The sequence below is a fragment of the Notolepis coatsorum genome, assembly GCF_963971535.1.
Source record: "Notolepis coatsorum genome assembly, chromosome: 12".
Taxonomy (NCBI): domain Eukaryota; kingdom Metazoa; phylum Chordata; class Actinopteri; order Aulopiformes; family Paralepididae; genus Notolepis; species Notolepis coatsorum.
In genome coordinates this window covers 86,369,134-86,388,853 of record NC_140176.1, presented here as the reverse complement: position 1 = coordinate 86,388,853, position 19,720 = coordinate 86,369,134, and the positions used below count along the sequence as shown (strand labels likewise).

The 19,720-nt window shown below is 43.6% G+C and overlaps 1 protein-coding gene across 1 annotated transcript in view; it reads right to left on the bottom strand.

The window, feature by feature from the left end:
- Positions 1 to 19,720, bottom strand: part of LOC311237952 (receptor-type tyrosine-protein phosphatase mu-like) — a gene marked incomplete at its 3' end in the record, with an annotated part of 279,175 nt that overhangs the window by 21,515 nt on the left and 237,940 nt on the right. Inside the window, exons 18-19 of the mRNA XM_084325927.1 lie at positions 18,016 to 18,170; positions 17,551 to 17,686 (exon numbers count right to left, since the gene is read on the bottom strand). Coding sequence (XP_084182053.1) covers positions 17,551 to 17,686; positions 18,016 to 18,170 — 291 coding nt within the window. The remainder of the gene's footprint in view (positions 1 to 17,550; positions 17,687 to 18,015; positions 18,171 to 19,720) is intronic.

Sequence of the window (19,720 nt, the reverse complement as noted above, 5' to 3'; positions counted from 1 at the left end):
ATAGGAACCCAAGGAGGACAACCTACACTACCTTAGGCATACTGCACCTTATGTGGATACTGTGATACTGTGAATAATGTATATTCAGTGGATACTGTGATACTGTGAATAATGTATACTCAGTAGATAGTAAATTATAACACTACCTTATGCATACTGCACCTTATGTGACACTGTGAATAATGTGAATATTTTTTTTCAGCTAGTTAGATAGTAAATTATATTGACCAAATTGACCTAATTGTTTACACTGCCTGTGTTGTTTTTACTACCTGTACCCCCCCCCCCTTCCCCCATGCTGCTATGATGCCTGAATTTCCCCAAGGGGATCAATAAAGGAATATCTTATCTTAATGAACACACTAGACTAGACAAATATCAAGATATATCCATCAGTGGACCAATTGCATGCTTTTGCAGAGGACAAGAAGCCTTCAGTCGACTCCTTCAGACATTAAGCACCCCCCACAGCCCAAATGGAACGAAAAAAAAAAAAAAAGGATTAGACTTTTTTTTTGTCGACCAGTAGTCGACTAACGGCAAATTTTGGCCAATCATAGTCGACCATCCAAATCCTTAGTCGGGGACAGCCCTAGTTTACGGTATATAGAACAGACATTCATACACAGCAACACACCTCCAAACAAGGTGTGATAAACATGAAGCGATATCTTTTCCTAGAACTCCCAAAATAGCGTTAGCATAAAAAAGAAGGTAGGCCAGCTGTAGTTTACATAGCTTGCATACAACTTTGTCTCGAGATTCCACAAGTTGATCACAATCCAAAGTATTTCCGAACAGGGCTTTTAGATTGCTCAGAGTGCAAATCACGCCATGGTTGTTGTTGTTGTTACTACTAGCACGTTCTTCAGCTCAATAAAGAACTATCTGTCATGCAGCGCATTCAGGTGAGAAGTTGAGAGAAAGACAGTCGGGGGCTGTTTTTTTCACTATCTAATATTAATTTTACAAAAATACTTTTTTTCGTTGATTATTAATTTGAATATTTGTTGACAGCCCCACTTAACAGTAACTGCACACTACATCACCCAGAGTGGAACATGGAAAGCCACGTTCTATCTATCTATCTATCTATCTATCTATCTATCTATCTATCTATCTATCTATCTATCTATCTATCTATCTATCTGTCTGTCTGTCTGTCTGTCTGTCTGTCTGTCTGTCTGTCTGTCTGTCTGTCTGTCTGTCTGTCTGTCTGTCTGTCTGTCTGTCTGTCTGTCTGTCTGTCTGTCTGCCTGCCTGTCTGCCTGTCTGTCTGTCTGTCTGTCTGTCTGTCTGTCTGTCTGTCTGTCTGTCTGTCTGTCTGTCTGTCTGTCTGTCTGTCTGTCTGTCTGTCTGTCTGTCTGTCTGTCTGTCTGTCTGTCTGTCTGTCTGTCTGTCTGTCTGTCTGTCTGTCTGTCTGTCTGTCTGTCTGTCTGTCTGTCTGTCTGTCTGTCTGTCTGTCTGTCTGTCTGTCTGTCTGTCTGTCTGTCTGTCTGTCTGTCTGTCTGTCTGTCTGTCTGTCTGTCTGTCTGTCTGTCTGTCTGTCTGTCTGTCTGTCTGTCTGTCTGTCTGTCTGTCTGTCTGTCTGTCTGTCTGTCTGTCTGTCTGTCTGTCTGTCTGTCTGTCTGTCTGTCTGTCTGTCTGTCTGTCTGTCTGTCTGTCTGTCTGTCTGTCTGTCTGTCTGTCTGTCTGTCTGTCTGTCTGTCTGTCTGTCTATCTATCTATCTATCTATCTATCTATCTATCTATCTATCTATCTATCTATCCAGCTTCCTCATTTTACTTCTCGGGCAAGCCACCCGAGAGGATCCAAGTCATTTCCGAGCCCCAAAACAGCATGGAATACATATTTCCAGTACCCAGCATTGGATCAATAAACGCGATCGATATTTGGAATGGCGATCAGGAATTGGAATAATCTTTTTGGAGAACATCTGATCTGAGGTAAGGAATCTATTTTACTAGTCTTAGGATAATCAGAGCTTTTTTCACAGAGATATCAGCATGTGCCCTATGTGTGTGTGTGTGTGTGTGTGTATGTGCGATCAGGAAATAAGAGATTCGATTTTTCAGCTCGCTTCTCTAGCGTGCATAAGTACACATATACTATCGATAATCTAGCGTTTATTTGAAAACGATTCATAAATAGGCCGAAAAATGACAACGTTTTTTGTGTATTCCAGAATATTCCAGTAAAGGGTGTTTATCACAGAATCTTTATATTTTCCTGAAACTTTCAAAAAACGAGTTTTTCAAAATGGTATAAAACGGAAATGGACCGATTAAAAAACAATCCGTTTCGACAATGTTGACTGCAAACAAGTCATTGATAAGCGACGGCCAGATTAGACACATAGCCATAATCTAAGACATAGTTTATGCGTTTGCAAATATGAGAGCTCTATCATTGAAGTGGGTGGTGGCAAGGAAGCACTAAAGCTCGCACCGAGCTCCGGCATTGAAAGTGTTAACCTTCATCACTTAATTTCGTCCCCTCTTCTCTCCTCTCCTCCTGTTATTTCAGGCTGGTTGACATACATCATTTATGAAATGACATTTCAACAACATCCACTGTCACTCAAACACAGACAGGAGAGGAGAAGAGGAGGAGAGGAGAGGAGGGAGAAGAGAGGAGGGCAGAAGAGAAATAAATATAAGAGAGGGAGAGAGGAGAGGAGAAGAGTGGAAAAGAGAAGAGAAAATGAGAAAAGAAGAGAAAAGAGGAGATAAGAGAAAAGAGAAGAGGAGAAAAGATGAGAATAGAGGATAGGAGAGGAGAATAGATGAGATGAGAGGAGAAGGAGAGATAATTGAAGAGAGGAGAGAAGAAGAGAGGAAAATTGAGAATAGGAAGGAATGAGATATTGATTAAGAAGAGAGAGAGAGAGAGAGAGAGAGAGAGAGAGAGAGAGAGAGAGAGAGAGAGAGAGAGAGAGAGAGAGAGAGAGAGAGAGAGAGAGAATGCAAGAATAGTTGGATGTATAGATCGATTAATTAATAAATTTAGAACGGACCTTTGTAAAGAAACTCAAAGTTGAGCTGCTTTGCTGTTCTGTAAAGTAACTCAGGAGCCCGCTTCAACCAGATTATTGTATTGTAAATGAGGGCTATTTTCTTTTACTTTTATTGAACAATTTTATTGCACTGCATCATTTTACTGTCTATTCTATTTCATTAACATATTTTTACTGCACTTTTTTACTCTGTCTATTCTATATTTATTCAATTTTAAAACTGTGATTTGCATTACTTTGCTGCTGTCTTTTTATGCTAGTTTTATGTCATTTTAAAACTGAATCAAACCGTAAACAGAGAGGCCTATTGGGATGTTACATCCTAATATGAAAAACTGTGATTTGCCTTATCTTGCTGCTGTCTTTTATGCTTGCTTTATATGTAATATGTCATTTTATGCCATAGAATCTAACCATAAACAAGGTGGCCTATTGGGATGCTAGATCCTTATGCGAAAAACTGTGATTTTATGTCTGCACTTTATGTGCTCATATTGTGTCTTCTTTTCTGCTGTGAAGCACTTTAAGCTGCAATTCTTGTCTGAAAGGTATATACAAATACAGTTATTATATTATTATTATTAACACTTTAATCGCCAAGGACGCCTTAACACGTCATTCCCCGCCATGCTAATTCTGCCAATGACGCCGTAACACGTCATTGAGATCAATATTTCAAAAATCTGTGATTGCAATCATATTTCTCCCGCGGAGACTTGAGATCTACTGTTGATCCCCTCTCAACTCTCCAACGGTTCAAGAGCACCATCTGGTGGCCGATCGGCGGATCGCCCAAACCGGAAACCGGAAACTGGTGCTCATCCAAATTCGGTCCGATCACTCGCTATAGGTCCCGGGACTCGAGCGCGACACAATGGATAGCGATCCGTTACAGATAACTCGATAAACAACATGATTTGGACGTATATTATACAACCTGGAGATGGATCGCATATTTCAACATCCCATAATAGGAATCTGTTTGCTCCACGCTCAACGCCCAACGGCCCGAGGAGACTGGGGTAAGTTTCAGCGTTTATTTTTACCGTGTTCGATACAAACTGCTCTAATGATCATATCACAGACACTACATGAATCATCTAACGTTGGCCGCGGAATCATAAACGACCCCCCCCCATCCGGTCAACATCAGATGATAAGTAGTAACTTCTAGAAGCACGTCCATTTGAAATTTTTTATCTGGCACCGATCGCTATCAAACTGTATTTGATCATCAATATAATGCATTTAGGGCTATAAATCACGTTCTGCAGAATGCTGCAGAAAACGATAAAAACATATTTATACTTTAGACCGTATTTTAGTATGAATATGTGAATGAAAAAGTATAACGTTCCTACATCCTGAACGATAGATAATTGACGTTGAATGGGCCATAGTAATGTCAATTTAGCAATACAATTTAAAAAGTTATAGCCCTGCAAAGAAGGGGAACTTCTCCATAGACAAATAGAGCTGGCAGAGGATGGTATAAGGATGTACATAAGCGTGGCAAAGAAAGTGTTAACCTTAACCAGGATACTAAATAATTCCACAATAAATTGATAAAGTGTGGGTGAAGCCTGTGCAGTGCCAACCATGCGCTGAACGGTGTCTGTAAGACTAATTATTCATGACATTATGAATGGGTGTGGGGCAAAGAGAGGTCAATGAAATAGGATCTCCCCGCCGAGGCTTACGCATAGGGGCCTGGTTAAAGAATGGGGCATTGTCAACCTAGACCTATGAATGTAGAAGTCTGTACTGAATTGATTGACAATACATCTCCCATAGGGGTGTATGTGTGTGTGTTTCTCCCAAATGGAAGCATGTGGCTTATTCATGTGCCTGTCCCTTTAAGAGAAGTTTTTGTGCACTAAGGCTAAGCAATACAAGTATGCCCTTCGTTCTCAAGATGCTCTAAAACTGGATGTTCCCTATATGAGAACTGAATTGGGGAAAAAGGGCTTTTAAATATGCTGCTCCTTCATCCTGGAACAAGCTACAGGAGGACCTAAAATTGCCAGGACTGGTCACCCTTAGCCCCTTACGTGACTGCGGTTTGCAAGCCTGGGGCTTTTGTGACTGTCACTTGCTGGTGGGACGCGACCAGTTTAAAAAATAACAACCAAGCGTGATCGCGGGGCTGGGGGTGTGTCAAAAATATATCAGATATGAATTTCAAAGATACCCAGCGTACAATATGGGTTTAACACAGCTTTACAGTGGGGTCTGGAAGCTCGGAGTTGCTAATAAACAGTTTAAATCATTGTTACTCGGGTTCCGGTTCCGGGTCGGAAGGATGTGAACGTCTCTGAGCCACGCTGCCGCTCCCGAACTTTTATTTTACTTTAAAAAGCCTCTTTTTTTATTTTCAAGGTGATTGAACCACTAATATACGACATCCGTATCTAAGACTGTACTATTCGACCCAAAAAGGAAAAAGAATAACGAGCATGGTGACTGCACGAGTCTTGAGAAGCGAGACCGCCCCTGTGGATGGGGCTACCATGGCTAAGCTAATGGATGAGCTCAAACAGGCCTTCACCACGGAGTTCAGAACGTTTGCTGCCTCGCTCGAGACTAGACTCGACGGCTTCCAGCAGGAGGTCGCAGACCATACCCAGCGCCTGACCTCCGTGGAGGACGGCATGGATAGGTGGTCGGATAGGATGGTGGAGCTAGAAGTGAGATGCACAGCTCAGGATATAGTCATCGACAAGCTAAGAAACAAGCTAATTGATGTTGAGTCACGTAGTCGGCGTTCTAACATACGTATCCTGGGCCTGGACGAATCCCTGCACAGCAACCGTCCCAGTGTCTTTTTCGCGGAGGTCCTGGTGGAAATCATGGGGAAAGATGTCCTCGCTACACCACCGGAGCTTGACCGATGCCACAGGACGCTAACACCCAGACCAGCACCAGGCTCCAGGCCTAGGGCCGTAATTGCCCGCTTACATCACTACAAGATCAAAGAGACTATTATCCTGGAGGCTCGCAAGAGGAGAGGGAATCTGACATACAGAGGGAAACCAGTCACTATCTTCGAAGATTATCCCCCCGAGGTGGTCGAGCAACGATCACAATACCGTGATGTCATGGGGCCCCTGTACAAGCGCGGATTTAAACCATCGCTCCAGTTCCCTGCGAAGCTAATCATCCGAACCAAGGAGGGCAGGCTGCATCTACCGTCGCCCAAGGACGCCGTGGACTTCCTGAGGGCCCGACCCAGAGGGACCTCGACACCGGCTTCGCCAGGGCGAGACGCAGACCCGACACCGGCTTCACCAGGGCGAGACGCGGGCATGACGCTGGCTCCACCGGGGCGAGACGCGGACCCGACACCGGCTTCACCAGGGCGAGACGTGGGCCTGATGCTGGCTCCACCGGGGCGAGACGCGGACCCGACACCAGCTTCACCGGGGCGAGACGCGGACCCGACGCTGGCTCCACCGGAGCTGAACGCGGACCCGACACCGGCCTCATCAGATCCTGACGGGGTAGTAGCGATGGAGCGTTAGCATACTGCTACGGCTATCACACAGAAAGGGGTCGCATTTGGTATCTTATTACATATGTGAGTATGGATGAATACTTGACATTAGGCCTCGCCTGGAAAGTTATCTTTTTATTTTTCTCTCGCTGTCTGACATAAGGGGAGGGGGGGGATAAGTAGGTTGTATATGACTGTTGTACTGATGCACGACCATAGCCACGGGCTAGGTTGCTAACTGTTAACGTTTCGGATATTCCGTTTCGGATATTTCTGCCACGCCTATGACTTTTGCGCGATATACCAGCTCCCGGCCATGTTTTTGATCATGGCCACCGGGATGCATTTACTGTTGATTACACGTCGAGCGAGATGGGGTCTCGTGGCTGCGCCACCTGTTTGACTCTCGACCGGTTCATGCAACCCGCATGGCTCCCATTAATGTTTGCTGCTGACAATGTGCTCGCGGGAGCGGCGGGCGGCCCCCGGCACAGCGCCCTCCTCTGGTGGGGAGGCATAACTGTGTAGGGTCGAACCAGCGTCAGGGGAGATAACAGTCTCGCGGACAGGGTATCGCCCCCTCCCGGCCTGGTGGAGGTACTGCGCGCCTGTTTTGTCGCAGCATGCCTGGCAGATACACCCCCCCCCCCCCCCCCCCTTTTTACCGACAGTTCTGGGTTCCAGCCGTTGACCTTACTATTGGCTTATGGTTCAATTTGATTTTTTTTTTTTTTTGTTTGCTTTACACTCTGAGGCACTTTTGTATACAGGGAAATGTGGCAGTTGGCCACGGAGATGGTTCTACGAGTGGTAGGTTTGAAGTCTCTGGAAATGTTGGTGAGTCCCTGTGATGTTGGGGAAAGACCCACCGGTCCCACACATTTATATGTTTTTTATGTCATTAATATATGTTTTATGTATGGCTCGAAATACGTGTGCATAGTGTTTAGGTTAAGTGAATTCTACATGCCCACAGGCTTGCCCAGGTCTGCCCCACCTACACGCCCTTCAATGTTCTATGGCTACGGCTAACTCTGAGAGCTTCAAGCTCTGCTCCTAGAATGTACGAGACCTGCAGAGGTTGGCTAAGAGGAAGGCGATTCTGACCTTTTTAAGGAGGGAGAATGTGTCGATTGCTTTTTTACAAGAAACTCATATGGGGCCCAACGACACTGCTAAACTCCAAAAGAGCTGGGTAGGACAGGTCTTTGCTACAAACTATTCTACGTTTAGTAGGGGCGTGGCCATATTGATCAATAAAAATCTCCCCTTTAGACTTATAACTTCCTCTGTGGATAGCCAAGGTCGCTATGTGATTATCAAAGGGGTTCTTAAGGGTAAAGAAATGACATTTATGAATGTATACTGTCCCCCAGGCTATTCCCCTGACTTTCTATCCAAGATATTTGCTGAGTTTAATGGCCTGGCCTCTGAGAACGCCTTTGTGGGCGGAGACTTTAATTGTCACCTCATACCGTCTCTTGACAAACTCCCACCCAGTCTGGCTCCCCCCTCTAGGCAAGCAAAGACGCTCACCTCCCTGTGCGAAGACACTGGATACTCAGATGTCTGGAGAACCCTTTGCCCATCAGAACTGAAGTTCACCCTTTTTAGCGGCCCACACAAGAGCAACAGTAGAATAGACTATTTCTTCATCCCTTCCTCTAAGCTCTTTCTAGTATCGTCCTGCACAATCGGAAGCATCGTTCTATCGGATCACGCCCCTATATACCTGGTCTACTCCCTGTCAGAAGAGAGAGCGCTGTCGAGGCGTTGGCGCCTCAACCCATACCTCCTCAAAGATGATATATTTGTCTCCTATTTCGAATCGGAATTTAAAATTTTCTACTCAATTAACTTTCGCTCTACGGATAACCCGTCTCTACTCTGGGAAACATCTAAGGTCTTTTCTCGTGGACTGATTATATCTTATGTATCATCCAAGAAGCGCAAGAAAAATGAACAATGTAAACTTCTTGAATCCAAACTAGCCGACCTTGAAAATCAGCATGTTTCGAACCCAGCCCCGGCTGTGCTTATGGAGCTTACGGCCACCAGAGCGGCGCTAAACACTCTTCTGATCCAGGACGCCGAATATTCTCTTAAATTTGCCAAACAGAGAATGTACGAACACGGTGACAAGCCGGGTAGGTGCCTGGCTAACTTGGCAAAAAAAAGGGCTGACACCCAAGTAATAGCCTCAATCTCCGACTCCAACGGGGTCCGGTCCTTTGACACCAGAACTATTAACAAAGAGTTTGCCTCTTTCTATGCCCAACTCTATAGGACCGAGCGACCCGATGGTGCTCTCTCTGACATGCAGGCCTTCTTCGCTGAATTACACCTCCCTAAGGTATCGAAGGATCAGAACTTGCTCCTTAACGCCCCAATTACGAAGGAAGAAGCTCTGGGCGCCCTTAAGGCTATGCCATCTGTTAAGGCTCCGGGCCCGGACGGTTTCGGATGCGAGTTTTATAAAGAGTTCGGTCATATTCTATTAGATCCCCTGCTGGCAATGCTTAATCACTCCGCTGAAGTGGGGATACTGCCCCAGTCTCTACGGGAGGCTAATATCTGCCTTCTCCTTAAGAAGGGTAAATGCCCTGAGGAGTGCGCCTCCTATAGGCCTATAGCCCTACTCAATTCGGACCAAAAGTTGCTTTCCAAGATCCTGTCCATGCGCCTGGAAAAAGTACTCCCTTTTATATATGAAGATCAGACCGGTTTTATTAAGGGTAGGAACTCTACCGACAACATGAGACGGCTCCTCAATATCATCCAAATGACTCGTGAGACAGACCACCCCGCGGTGGTTCTGTCTCTCGACGCGGAGAAGGCGTTTGACCGTGTAGAATGGCTGTATCTATTTTTAACCCTCGCTGAATTTGGCTTAGGTGACACCTTTATTGACTGGGTCAAGGTTCTTTACAACTTGCGGATGTCGGCGGTCCTGACTAATGGACTTAGGTCTAGCAACTTTCCTCTGCAGCGGGGGAACCCCCAGGGGGATCCTCTTAGCCCTTTACTATTCGACATGGCCATAGAACCGCTCGCACAGGCCGTAAGGCAGTCAGCCGAGATCTCAGGTATTAGAGTGGGCGGGAGGGAGCACAAAATCACCCTTTACGCGGACGACGTGCTGATCTTTGTGTCTAAGCCTGACTCTTCAATTCCATGTCTAACCCGCATGATTTCCACATTTGGAACCTTCTCGGGGTACAAAATAAACTTTTCCAAATCCGAAGCAATGCCACTTGGGACACTCAAATCTATCCCAATACTGCCCGAGCCCTTCCCATTTCGCTGGTCGCCCTCCGGCTTCGTTTACCTAGGAGTATTTGTGACACCCACCTATGATACGTTGGCTAAGGCCAATTTTCCCCCTCTTTTAGACACCATAAGGGCAGACTTAGTTAGATGGGCCCCCTTACCGATCTCCTGGCTGGGTAGGATTGCCCTCGTCAAGATGAACGTACTCCCCAGACTGTTGTACCCTCTTCAAATGATCCCAGTGCTGCTGACAAACAAGGTTATCAAGGTGCTGGAAGGCTGGCTAAGCTCATTCATTTGGAATGGGAAGAAACCGCGTCTGAAAATGGCCAAATTACAGATGGATAGTGAAGATGGGGGTCTAGACCTACCTAATATTAGACACTACCAGCTGGCGGCACACCTCAGGGTGCTGGTCGGCTGGTTCAGAGCAGACCCACTGTCAATATGGCTGGACGTTGAATCCTCGCAATCTAAGTCCCCCTTGTGGAACCTACTATTTATCAAAGACTTTAGGTCTGTGAGGAAGGTGTGCTCCAACCCCATCACATTATGTTCCGTCAAGGCCTGGAAGACTGTCCGTAAGGTGGAGGGCCGAGCCAAGCTGACCTCTCCTCTTACGCCGATTGTAGACAATCCCGACTTTAAGCCAAACCAAGTCGGCGGCGGCTTCAAGACCTGGTATAGGCAGGGCATAACCGATCTTGGCCACCTGTTTGATGGCCGGACCCTAATGTCCTTTACACAGCTGCAGCAGCGATATGGCCTATTGAAAGCGGAATTTTTTAGGTACCTACAAATTAGGCAGTTTATCACCAAGGACACCTCACTTTTAACTGACATCTCCACCTCGCAGGTGGAGAAAGCCCTCTCCTTACAGATCCCCAAAAAACAAATATCTATCTTCTATAGTACTCTGAACCTTAATTCATCTTTATCTTCCTATGTTACTAAACAGTCCTGGGAAGAGGATTTGGACATAGAAATCACAGATGCAGACTGGCAGGATACGTGGACCTACGCAAAAAAAGGGCGTTTTTAGGGTTAGAAAACATTGGGTGCTTCAGCCCAGGGGGGTGGAGGGGGGTTTCCCCCCCCCCCCCCCCCTTTTTTTTTTTTTTTTTTTTTTAAACACAGTAATACGCAATTTTAGAGTAATTAGAGATGAATACTGAAGAACTAGAATCATTAGAGGTTCTCAAAGTGAGGTCCATGTCCATGAGAGGGATCTGGGCAGTCCCCATAGAAAATTCAAAGTTAACAGGACCAAATCATCAGTTTCTTATTTATTTATTTAACCTTTATTTAGCCAGATAAAACATTGATCTGGTCCAAGAGGCCCCAACAGGAGTACAAATATACATATATACACATATATATATATACATATACTGTACATACATACACACATATACACCAATAACAAAATAAAAACAGTTAAGAATCATACACATAAGCAAATAAACAAACAAACAAACATATGCACAGCCTATGTACAAAAGAAATAAACAGTTAATCTCTAGTCTTTACAGTTTTCTTCAATTGCATAAACACTCAAATCAAAAGTATTACACAATTATCAAAACATTACACTCAAGGAGCAAAACATTGGCCCAGATTTGCACCTCTATAAGCACAATGTCAACCTCACACTTTTTGCAAAACAATACACAGAGCAAAAAAGTATCTTGCCAGATCCAGCTAGGCAAAGAGATAATGTCTAGTATTTTCTGTACTCTATTTAAATTTTTTCAAAATTGTTTTTGTTTTACTGTAATTTTAACCTGTAGGCCTACTGGATACAGTATTTTATGTTTGTCTGATATCTGCTGAGCTTACAGTGTTATGCACATAGTAGCATGAAAACTGGGACATGTTTTGTTGTGATTCTCCATGTTGAAATGTTGACTGATTTGGTTATATGGCGAGAAAATTTATATTTTCATCAGTCTGCATCATTGATTTGGGTATATGGAGAGAAAATGTTTTTTTTCCAGCAGTCTGCATCATTGATTTGGGTATATGTAGATAAATAAATAATATTTTCATCAGTCTACAGCATTGGTCTTGTGTAGTGTTTGGTGAATTTATTGTATATTTGCACATTCTCTGCGTACTTCACTTACAGTACTCTAATCACTGAGAAGTAGAATAGCTAAATGTGTTTTAGGTTAAGCACAGCAGTGTGAGTAACTGGTTCAAACAGAATTAAGTCATATAAACGTGTGTTTCATATAGTAACAAAATGTAGTTTTTTTAAATTAGTGTATGGTTTTGACAAGTGTTTAATTTAGCAAAGGATCTGAGGTGTTCTGATAATTGTGTGTGTGGTTGTGCTAATTGTGTGTTTTGAAACACCGGGCCCCGTTTTAAAAATCATGCTTAAGCAATCGAAAAAAAAAGTCTCATAAAAAAGATATTAGATTTTTGGGTATTTTCCTGCCTTTGGTCCGCTTTGCATTCACATCTCAAATGCAGGGTTCACTTGCAAGAGTGAATGAGCTTTCACACCACCCCAAACCAACCGGACTATCCGAGGAAATGAACCAGGGTTCGATTAAAGCTTATTATAGTTTATCACAGTATCATGAGCATGTCTTTGTCAGTGGACACTGGACATGGGTATGGAGGCTCCAGGTGCTGCTGCGTTAAAGTGCACATCTTCAATACCTATCTGTACTATTTAAAAGCACAGTGCAGGACACACTCAAAGGTTATCGCACCTCAGAGATGGCAGTGGACATGTATGACAGGACAAAGGCCATATGTAATGGTATCTTGTGGCACAAGCTCAGACCTCAGCTCAGGAGATCAGCTGAGACAGAGACTGTTCTATCCAGAGCTTGAGAGCAGGTTCTCATGAGTTGGATAACAACTTATGAGAGGCATACAGGCATGTTATCCAGCCTCAGACCAGTTTCTCTCAGTGGAATTGCTGCAACCCCTCGCCACACATTACAATATCCAACTATTGCCAGAGGAGATCACAGTTGCAAAGTGTTTCCTGGTCAGGACAGGCAGAGATGCAGTCCCTACTATCCAAAGTGTCTTTTCCCTCCTGGATGATGATGATAATAATAATAATAATAATAATAATAATAATAATAATAATAATAATAATAATAATAATAATAATAATAATAATAATAATAATAATAATAATAATAATAATAATAATAATAATAATAATAATAATAATAATAATAATAATAATAATGCATTTGATTTAGGCGCCTTTCAGGACACTAAAAAAAAAGTCCACAAATCGGTGAATGAAAAATTATAGGATCAAATGAAAACTACTTACTAAAAATGTTTAAAAGTACTAAAAACCAACAAAAAATACCAAACACTAACAAACATTCAGCAAAGACAATGGGGATGCTGACATAAAAAAAAAAAAAAAAAAAAAGTAAAAAAAAAAAAAAAAAAAATGTAAACAATTTTTTTTATTTTTTTTTTTTTTAGATCCGGGGCTAGGAGAAAAACATCCGGGGCTAAAGCCCCGGAAGCCCAGGGCTAACGACGCCACTGAACCGCACCAAGGCCATTCAAATTAGAATATTGCATTGCATTCATATTACCCCCGCCCGTAAAAGTAAAATGGATCCCAATACGTCCCCACTTTGCTTTAAATGCAAGATAGAGATTGGAAATCACGTCCACTGTTTTTGGACCTGTGTAAAACTACAGAGCTACTGGTACGACGTTGTAGAAGAACTGTCTGACATATTTCACACCCCCATCGAGCTGGATCCCCTCTGCCTTTTGCTGGGCCTCCCAGATATTCATGTTACCAATTCCAAACATAAGAGACTGTTCAAGTGGAATGTATCCCCTGTGAGTATATTACGTGTATGCTGCATTCCAAGTTGGACACTTTTTATGAGATCTGGGACCCCTATCTGTCGCATATTGGGCCTGCACTATCCACCACTGTACTCGCCGGATTTCCCCATTACCAGTAACCTCCCACTGCTGCCTTGTTTTGTCTACGGTACTGGCATTGTAAATACTGTACATGTCCTATTGACTACAGTGGCACTGTACATGTTCTCTTGACTGCGGTAATACTGTACATGTTCTCTTGACTACAGTAGTGCTGTACAGGTACCCTTGACTACAGTAACACTGTACATGTCCACTTGACTACAGTAGTACTGTACATGCCCACTTGACCACATTGATACTGTACATGTCCTCTTGGCTACAGTAGTACGGTACATGTTCTCTTGACTACAGTAATGCTGTACATATACCTTTGACTACAGTGATACTGTACATGCCCTCTTGACTATAATAATACTGTACAAACCCACTTGACTACACTGATACTGTACGTGTCCTCTTGGCTGCAGTAGTACTGTACAGGCACTCTGGGCTACTAGGGAATACACGGTCATATGCACACGTTCACAACACACATATATGTACACATAAAACATATACATAGGTAAAGCACACGCACATATGGGTAGGTAGAACACACGTATATATAGCACACGAGATAAGGCGCACACGTGAAAGCCACACTTATTTAATTTTGTTTTATTTATTTTATTTTCTATTGTCATTTCCTTATTTAATTTTTATTGTCTTTTTTCTTTTCTGTTTGCCTGTCTTGTAATGTTATTACTGTTGTTAGTGTCATTATTTTTATTATTATTGACGGTATTGTATTGTGATGTCTTGTTCTATGTTGAAAATTGAAAATAAAAACATTTATAAAAAATAAAATAAAATCATTGTTACTCCAGTAGTAGTAGTAGTAGTAGTAGTAGTAGTAGTAGTAGTAGTAGTAGTAGTAGTAGTAGTTTATTTTTTCAGTCATCATCTCACACTATACAATATACACCATCATTTATCAATATTTGATTTTTACAGTGACTGAAAAGGTACAGACTGAAGCATAGTGCTTATATGTGCCTGTCCTATATTCTTACCAAAAAAATACAAACATTTAGACTCCAAAACAGTATTCTAAAGGAAAAAAAAGCAAGCAAAACAGTATTATTCACCCTTGTAGTTTTCAAAATTAGCTTTACAAAAAAATACAAAAATGTAGACTCCAAAACAGTATTCTAAAAGAAAAAAAGCAAACAAACAGTGTTATTCACCCTTGTAGTTTTCAAAAATAGCTTTACAAACCTTTTTCTTAAAAACCAAAATCGAATTACTCATTCTTAACTGTATATCAGCATTGTTCCACACGTTAACCCCAATAATAGAAATACACCTAATTTTAATCCCTTTCTTAGCTTTTTGAACAGTAAATTTACAAATATCTCTCAAATCATATTTTCTTTCATGTATTGAAAAAAACCTTTGCACCCCATCTGGGAGTAACTTTGCTTTAGCTCTGTACATTATTTGCATAGTTTTATAGTAAACCAAATCATAAAATTTCATAATACATTCACAGTGTTCGACTTACGTAATGATTTGCTCCATTTTGGTCTGAAACGCCAACGATAATCCTCAGTCACAAAGCAAATATTGACGTTATCCAGGTGAAAAGTTAACTTCATTCAAGCGAGGCATTGCAACCGGAGTCATCTAAAAAACTCTGCCTCCTTACCTCCCCGAGCACAATACCTCCAACCTGCTGCTTCATGAGATGGTAATAACATACATAGAGCAATGGCGCCATCGTCTGTAAAAATCAGGTGACTGCAAGTTCTGCAACTAGTGGATGTCCCTCATCCTTGACATAAATCATCTGATGTATAATTAAATCAAAAGAAATTAGTTTGTTTTGGCAAATTCTTCTGCTCTGTGTGACAATAAATAAATGATGATATGTAATTTAAAACCAAAACTAAGGCCTCAGTATGAGTTTAAGACGTGACCATGGTCATGTTTGTTAAAAAAAAAAAATGCTAATTAGTATTATTATTTTTTTAAACCCCGATTTTTATTATTATTTTTTTTATCCCGGCCGCCGATCCCGATCACGTGATCGGATCGGGACATCCCTAGTTAGTATATCCTGAATAAGACCTTAACCGGGATATTAGCTAGCAACGAGATAATGTGAAAAAGGTCAGAAAAGGAGAGCAAGAGAGTGGGATGAATAAAAGGACAAGTGATGACAGGAAATAAAATGAAGAGGTCAGTGGCCTTCTTGTCTGTCAGGATGCGGTGACATCATGATCTGTTTGTGTTTTCCTTCTGTCATGACGTGCTTTATCTGGGGGGGGGGGGTCTTGGATGGGGATGTGGTAGGGATTATATACATATACTTGTTCGAAAATAGTAGAAAATTGTTTAAAAGTTAGCCACGTTACCTTGGCTTTTAAAATTCACTTTAAAATATGTAAAACACTGGTTCAGAGACGGAGAAGCGGCTAACAAACAAACGCCAGCGTCCTCTCCTACTACTACTACCATGGCCGCCTAGTTATAGTTGAAAGTGGGGGTGCAAGAATATTATTTTTATTAAATTTTTTTTTATTATTATTATTATTATTATTATTATTTTTTTTTTGACAGGCAAGGGGTGGTTTGGAGGGGGTCCGGCACCACCCCCTCCATGGCAGACTTTTTTTTAAATGTAATGAACCTGTACGTGCAATTTCCTGCAATATAGAGCCTTCAATCTTGACCAATAAAGCTGCTCTTTTCACTATAAAACTCAGTTTATATTGCAGTATGATAGCCAATTACTATAATAATAATATATTATACTGTATATACACTGTATATTGATTTTTCGCTCATTCATTTTTATTAAATCAATCTCCTTTCAAATAGGCCAAGTTTTTAATAAGAAAGAGAAAAAAGATATATTTCCATTACCTGTAAATCTTGTGTCTCTTTCTCTCCTTCTCTGCCTCCTCCCTGAGTCTGCAGTGCACAATCATGACATCGATCTCAAAAAAAAAAAAAAAAAAAAAAAAAAAGTAAAAAAAAAAAATTGAGGCCCCTCGTCACTATAGGCCCACGGGCCGCGGCCGTCGTTAATCCGGCCCTGCTCGTCTGCCATATAGATAGCGATAGCGTTAACGTTTGGAAATGAAGTCAACGTCATCCAGCTGAGCTCACACCACATATCTAGATAACGTTAGCTAGCGGCTAGCACTAAAGCTAACGCCAACCAGATAGGGAAACGTTATTATTATTTATTCGAGGAAACCGTATGACCAGATCGCAATTCGGGACCGTGAAACACTTTTATGTATTGCGTGGTAGAACCGTAGAAGTTCTACTACCACTCAATAGTAACTTATGTCTAACATAATCCTTTTATTTGAACAACTTACTGGAAAAGCCTGCCTGCCTGCCACCAATATTATGACACACTCTGTGGGCTTTGATATTTACACTGACTCCTGCCTGCAGCCAGACTGCAGCGCTGTGAGGCAGTGAGCCAAGGTCTACGCGCTGGAGATGGGAGGAACTGGATCAAACCATAATGGGGCAGGGGGGGGGGGGGGGGGGGGGGGTTCGCAATCTTTGGAAACTTAAAAACGTGTTATTAAGTGTCATTGCGTATTATTAATTTGATTGAAATTACGTAGTTATGCTTAGATTTATATATTGGGGGGGGGGTATATCATATTTTTCATATGATCAAAAAGTGGTGGAGCAAGATCATATCCTTGCTCCCCCAAGTTCAATAGTCATAGAGCAGCTGCATCGCGTGCTCTTATGCGCAGGCGTCTATGACTACTACTACTAATACTAGTGTAGTGTGTCTGTGTGCGTGTGTGTGTGTGTGTGTGTGTGTGTGTGTACGTGTGTGTGTACGTGTGTGTACGTGTGTCATACCTCAGTCTGGACCATGTTAACCCTTCGTGCTCGGAGCTCTCGGACGCAATTATAGATGTCAACGACGCCCTCTCTCTCTGCCATGTCCAGCATGATGTCAATCACTATGAAACAGCCTGTACGACCCGCCCCCGCACTGCAGACAAACAGAGACACAAGCACAGCCATGTTACACATGCAGTACATGTGTGTGTGTGTGTGTGTGTGTGTGTGTATCTGTGTGTGTGTGTGTGTGTGTGTGTGTGTGTGTGTGTGTGTGTGTGTGTGTGTGTGTGTGTGTGTGTGTGTGTGTGTGTGTGTGTGTGTGTGTGTGTGTGTGTGTGTGTGTGTGTGTGTGTGTGTGTAGGTGTGTGTAGGTGTGTGTAGGTGTGTGTGTGTGTGTGTAGGTGTGTGTAGGTGTGTGTAGGTGTGTGTGTAGGTGTGTGTGTAGGTGTGTGTGTATCTGTGTGTGTATCTGTGTGTTACCTGCAGTGGACCACCATAGGTCCAGCGTTAGAGGGGCTCTTTGCTTTGACGCGCCGGACGAAGCCCAGCAGGCCAGTGGCGTGGTAGGGGACACCGTGGTCGGGCCACCCGGTGAAGTGAAACTGACGGATCTCCCTGATCTCGTGAGCTCCTCGCTGGATGGAGAGAGAGAGAGAGAGAGAGAGAGAGAGAGAGAGAGAGAGAGAGAGAGAGAGAGAGAGAGAGAGAGAGAGAGAGAGAGAGAGAGAGAGAGATAGATAGATAGATAGATAGATAGATAGATAGATAGATAGATAGATAGATAGATAGATAGATAGATAGATAGATAGATAGATAGATAGATAGATAGATAGATAGATAGATAGATAGATAGATAGATAGATAGATAGATAGATAGATAGATAGATAGATAGATAGATAGATAGATAGATAGATAGATAGATAGATAGATGTCAGTTCCATTGCATTGGGTATTTTATGTGGAAAGAAATAGCCACAAAATAAAATATTTGTACCCGTATACATAGTATGTGAGGTTTTGCCCGCTGCTCACTACCTTTTCTCTGTCTTCTTTAAGCCTACTGTTAGGAATTCCCTATTCTCTGTCTTCTTTAAGCCTACTGTTAGGAATTCCCTATTCTCTGTCTTCTTTAAGCCTACTGTTAGGAATTCCCTACTCACTCTCTCTAGCCCCCACCCTCTCGTTCCTTACCCTTAGTGGCCACACCTGTTTGATATTCTATTATCTCTCGCACCTGTGGTGGCAGGCTAATTAGTCCCCCTGTGGGCTTTAAATACCAGGGCGCTTCCCCTCGTTTTGGCGTGGGGTCGTGTTGTATTCATGCCGAGTCATATTCCTAACATCTAGACTCTTTTCGGGAGATCCTCTGGTCTACCAATGCTGTAAGATGGACCTCTCCAGCCTTGAGATGTTTGCTCCAGCCTTCGTCTGCTGTCGCCGTAGCCTGTGGAGGAGACTGTTCTGCGCTCCCTGTAACTTCCACGGGAGGCACCTCAGCGTTCCACTGCAGACCCCAGCGCAGCTGTTCGTCCTGACGCACATCTAGACCAACGCGCATCTCCCGGACCCTCGAGCTTGGCACGCTCCTCCGTTCCAGCGCACTGACGCGCATCTCCCGGACCCTCGAGCTTGGCACGCTCCTCCGTTCCAGCGCACTGACGCGCATCTCCCGGACCCTCGAGCTTGGCACGCTCCTCCGTTCCAGCGCACTGACGCGCATCTCCCGGACCCTCGAGCTTGGCACGCTCCTCCGTTCCAGCGCACTGACGCGCATCTCCCGGACCCTCGAGCTTGGCACGCTCCTCCGTTCCAGCGCACGGACGCGCATCTCCCGGACCCTCGAGCTTGGCACGCTCCTCCGTACCAGCGCACTGACGCGCATCTTCCAGACCTTCGAGCTTGGCACACTCCTCCTCGCAGACGCACCCCGAGGCGTCTCTCGGTTCCGACAGCGGCTACCCGGTGGACGACGCTCTCGCCACCGCCACTGTCCCGACGCGCACACCAAGGTGTGGCGCGCACTCTGTTCCTCGGCTCCGACAGCGGCTACCCGGTGGACGACGCTCTCGCCACCGCCACTGTTCCGACGCGCACACCAAGGTGTGGCGCGCACTCTGTTCCTCGCTCCGACAGTGGCTACCCGGTGGACGACATCCTCGCCACCGCCACTGTTCCAGCTCCCTG